Source organism: Nannochloropsis gaditana (assembly GCF_000240725.1).
Source record: "Nannochloropsis gaditana CCMP526 unplaced genomic scaffold scaffold1020, whole genome shotgun sequence".
In the NCBI taxonomy this organism is placed as follows: Eukaryota; class Eustigmatophyceae; order Eustigmatales; family Monodopsidaceae; genus Microchloropsis; species Microchloropsis gaditana.
The window spans coordinates 4,831-8,718 of record NW_005802933.1 but is presented as its reverse complement, the minus strand read 5'-3'; the positions used below and the strand labels follow the sequence as shown (position 1 = coordinate 8,718).

Sequence of the window (3,888 nt, the reverse complement as noted above, 5' to 3'; positions counted from 1 at the left end):
AGGCGGGGGGGCTTGATGGGCCAAGCCGAGGTGACGCTGGAGGACTGGGCGGGGGGGGACGATTTCTTCGCCGCCCCGGATGCGAATGCCGAAGAGGAGGAAGAGAAAGAGAGGGAGAGGAGCCTTGCGCTCTTGAAGCGGATGGAGGCCCCCTTGACCCTCTGGACGGTCCCGGAGATAGCCAGCAGCGGGATGTCGACCGAGGAGGCCCTGGCCCGTGGAGAGAGGCTGGCGGAGACGGAGGAGCAGGGCGGGGGTATCGTCTTCGGCTACGCATTCTTCAAGGACCTGGCGCGAGGCCGTCTCTCAGGCGATTTGAACGGATTCTTGAAGATTATCGCCAGGGCGGAGGGAGGCAGCGGGCAAAAGATGCGGCACACGATCATCGGCGTGCACATCGTGGGGGACGGAGCCAACGAGCTGATTCAGCTGGGGTCCATGCTCGTTCACTCCCACAGCACCTTAGAGGAGCTCAGCAACATGCCCTTCGCGGCCGTCACCTTGAGCTGCCTGTACCAGGTCGCCTCCGATGACGCCCTGTGTCGAAGCCCCTTCAGCAGCATGCGGAAGCCGGCGGATGTCGCGGTCGGAGTGGGAGAGAGGACGGGCGCAGGGAGAGTGCGAACAGGGGCGGGAGCGGACTGAGAAGGCCCCGCCGGGAAAGGCTCGCGAGAAAGTGTGACATGCGGGGGGGAGGGTTGCATGGCCCGACGCCCGTAACGCGAGAGAGCAAGTGACAATAGTTGAGCTACGCATTCAGTAATGGAGGAAGCCCTCCTTCCTGTAAGGGAGCGGGGTTGAAAGGGCAGTGATGGCACCTGAGGGTGGCTTGGGAAGCTTTAGACATTCTTTTAGGAACGACAGGGAAAAAGCATGATTGTGAATATGTTAAGATGCCGGATGATCTAATGCGATGGATGGAGAAGGAGTCTGTAGGGCCCCTTAGATCGGTGATTTACCATGTTCCTCTTAGACGAACAGAATGAGACCAAATGGAACAAATGATTTTCCTTTTTTGCATCAAGAGAGTGTGGTGATTCTTATTTCTTTCCCTTATGAGGTCGTCTTTACGACTCCTCTTTGGTTACAGATTGCAGTTCGCTTTTAACCTGAGCATGGACGGTGTAATGGCGGTGTTGCATGTGCAGATCAGCATTTCTTCTAGTCAAGAGTCTCCTACTCATGCTCGTACCTTTTCAAATACCGCCAAGAATTCCTCCTGCTTAGTTGCCACGATACCAGCTAAAATTGCGTCTTGATCCGTCAGCCACAGCAAAAATTTCGAAAAATCGTTCATATCGACCGCCTTTGCGGAGTCACGGATAGAAATCTGAGTGGCGGAGAACAAATTTCCCCCCCAAATTTTCTACTTTACGCACCTTTTCCCAGTGTGGAAAATTGAGCCAGTCATAGCTAGAAAGATCTAAAGCAAATAAAATCTTCTCCTGTTGACTTAAGGCTGCCATGTTTTTCTTAGAAGTCAAAACTTTTGCTTTCACTTCCCGCTTTTGATGCATAGGCATGGGCCGAGTGTAAAAATTCTGGACGATGAATTAAGACTCTTTTATAGGAATTAAAAACGGGTTTTCGTATCAATAAAAGAAGAGAAATAAAAGAAAAAATGAATTGTTGCCTCAGTTGCCCTTGCATCGTCCATTTTCTGGCCTCCTTGACCGGCGTTTGACCAAAGCCCTGATTTTGACCCCCCCCCCCCCCGCATCGCCGCCTCTCGTCGCGCGTTGTCACAGGCCGACGTATCCAGTGGGGCCTTATGCATTAAGTGGATGGAGACGACTAGAAGGTGTGGCCATGGATTGTGATCTTCCGGTGCGTGGGGGAGCTGGTAGGGGAAATAAACACGACTTGTGCGGTGGACCTGCATTTTATCATCGTTCGTGACATTTTTCATCAAAAGTCAACGGGTGGATAGGCCATTTTCTTTTAGGAGAACCTGTACATTCCTCGCAGAGTATCGATCCTTACGCCTAGACATGTTCGCAAATGTCATGAAAAAGGATGAAACAGGCATTTTCTCGGAATTTTGTACAATTAGGTTCTCTGTTCTCAAAGTAGTATTCCTGTTGCAAACGACCTTGCGACTCAAATCAAGCCGCTTTATTTCCTCCACATCTATTTGCATTTACAGGTCTCGAGGGAGAAATGATCAACGGTCTCTCATTTCGGTGTTCTCGCTGAGTAAACAAGGCAGGTGTGTTAGGTCAGGCGGGCAGGATAGAGCCGTCAAACATGAAGCATCGAGGTCAACAGGGCGGTTTGAAAGGTGGTCGGGGAACGGGGGATGTGCAGAGTTTCAAAAGGTTGCTCCAAGGTCCCGGAAATGACGGCGCCCACAACGGTCAAGCGTGGGATATCGGCAAGCCGCGGCGGAGAATCAAATTTCACAAGGCCCGCAAAGTCGAGAACGGCTTCGTTTCTTTGTCAACTGGCACGACCAAAGGCCCGTGCCCTGCGTCGGGCTGCTTGGGAGGCGTCGTTGCCGGCCCCCTGACAGGAAAGAAGGCCCGAGAGCGTTTCAGTGAGGCCATGGACAAGGATGCTGCAGCGCCTGGCTTGCCAACGCCGGAGAAAGGCATCTTCCCGGAATCAAAGATTCATCCCCTGATGACCTGGATCCGCGTGGAGCGTGTGGGTCCGGGCCTCTACAACCTGGGGAACACTTGCTTTCTGAACGCCACCTTACAGTGCTTGGCGTACCTGCCCCCGCTCGCGCAGTACTTTCTGAGCAAAAAGGAGGAGGAAAGGGTGCCGTCCGTGCTCTCCCCTGGGGCCGGGCAGGGACATCGCGGAGGGGGCCAGGCCCGGGGGGGCTGGCTGGGCCTTGTGCGGGACTTGATCGCCAACATGCACACGGGCTCAGGGGCCGGAGGCGGGGATCGGGGCGACGGCCTGGCCCGGCGGGAGGGCGGCCGGAGCCCGATCTCACCCAAGGCGATCGTCGGGAACCTGAAGGCCCTGAACCGGCATTTCCGGGTCGGTCGGCAGGAAGACGCGCACGAGTTCCTCCGTCACCTGCTGGACGCGCTTCAGAGCGGTTGCCTCCAAGCCGCCAGGGTCAAGAGCAACGCCCCAGGCCGGCTGGCGGAGACCACCTTCGTGCACCGGATCTTCGGGGGCTATTTGCGCTCTCAGGTCCGCTGCACCCAGTGCGGGCATTGCAGCAACACCTACGACAATTTCCTGGACCTGTCGTTGGAGATCCACGGGAAGGTGGGTCGGCTCGAGGAGGCGCTCGCCCGCTTTACGGCCGTGGAGACCTTGGACCGAGCAAACCGATGGAGGTGCCCCGCCTGCAGCCAGCTCGTCTGCGCCCAGAAGCGGCTCAGCTTCCACACCGCCCCCAACGTGTGCACGGTGCAGCTCAAGCGCTTCATGTTCGGATCTCGCAGCAGCAAGCTGAGCAAGAACGTGGCCTACCCAGAGAGCCTGCGCCTGAGCCTGTCCGGGCCCGAGGGCTCGGCCCGCTACCGGCTGGCGGGGGTCCTCGTCCACGCCGGCGCCTCCGTGAACATGGGCCACTACTACTCCCTGGTCAAGGCGGCCAACGGCTGTTGGTACGAGATGGACGATGCCCAGGTCCGGCAGGTGGGCCTGCCCACGGTCTTGCACCAGCACGCCTATCTCCTCTTCTACGTGAAGGTGGGGCCATCGCCGCCCCCCGCGCTGGACAGGCGGGGTCGCGACGAGGAGGAGAAGGAGGGCGAGAAACGACTGGCGAAAACCTCCCCAGGACCGGACACGGCGACAACCAGCAACGGCAGCGGTCAAGGCCGGCGCGCGGCCACGCCGGGCTGGAGCGAGGTGTTGGGGAAATTGCGCGAAGAGGACGCGGGCAACGAGGACCACACGGAGGGGCTAGAGGGCGGAGAG

General features: G+C 57.6%; 2 protein-coding genes across 2 annotated transcripts; both read left to right on the top strand.

Moving 5' to 3' along the window:
- Positions 1-15: 15 nt before the first annotated feature.
- NGA_0688300 (soluble pyridine nucleotide transhydrogenase) lies at positions 16-645 on the top strand (the record flags this gene model as incomplete). Its single annotated transcript, XM_005852668.1, has 1 exon — positions 16-645. The coding sequence occupies one exon, from the start codon at positions 16-18 to the stop codon at positions 643-645; it is 630 nt and encodes a 209-aa protein (XP_005852730.1).
- A 1,602-nt stretch (positions 646-2,247) lies between these two features.
- On the top strand, positions 2,248-3,877 carry NGA_0518320 (uncharacterized protein; the record flags this gene model as incomplete). Its single annotated transcript, XM_005852666.1, has 2 exons — positions 2,248-3,821; positions 3,871-3,877. The coding sequence occupies 2 exons, from the start codon at positions 2,248-2,250 to the stop codon at positions 3,875-3,877; spliced, it is 1,581 nt and encodes a 526-aa protein (XP_005852728.1).
- Positions 3,878-3,888: the final 11 nt, after the last annotated feature.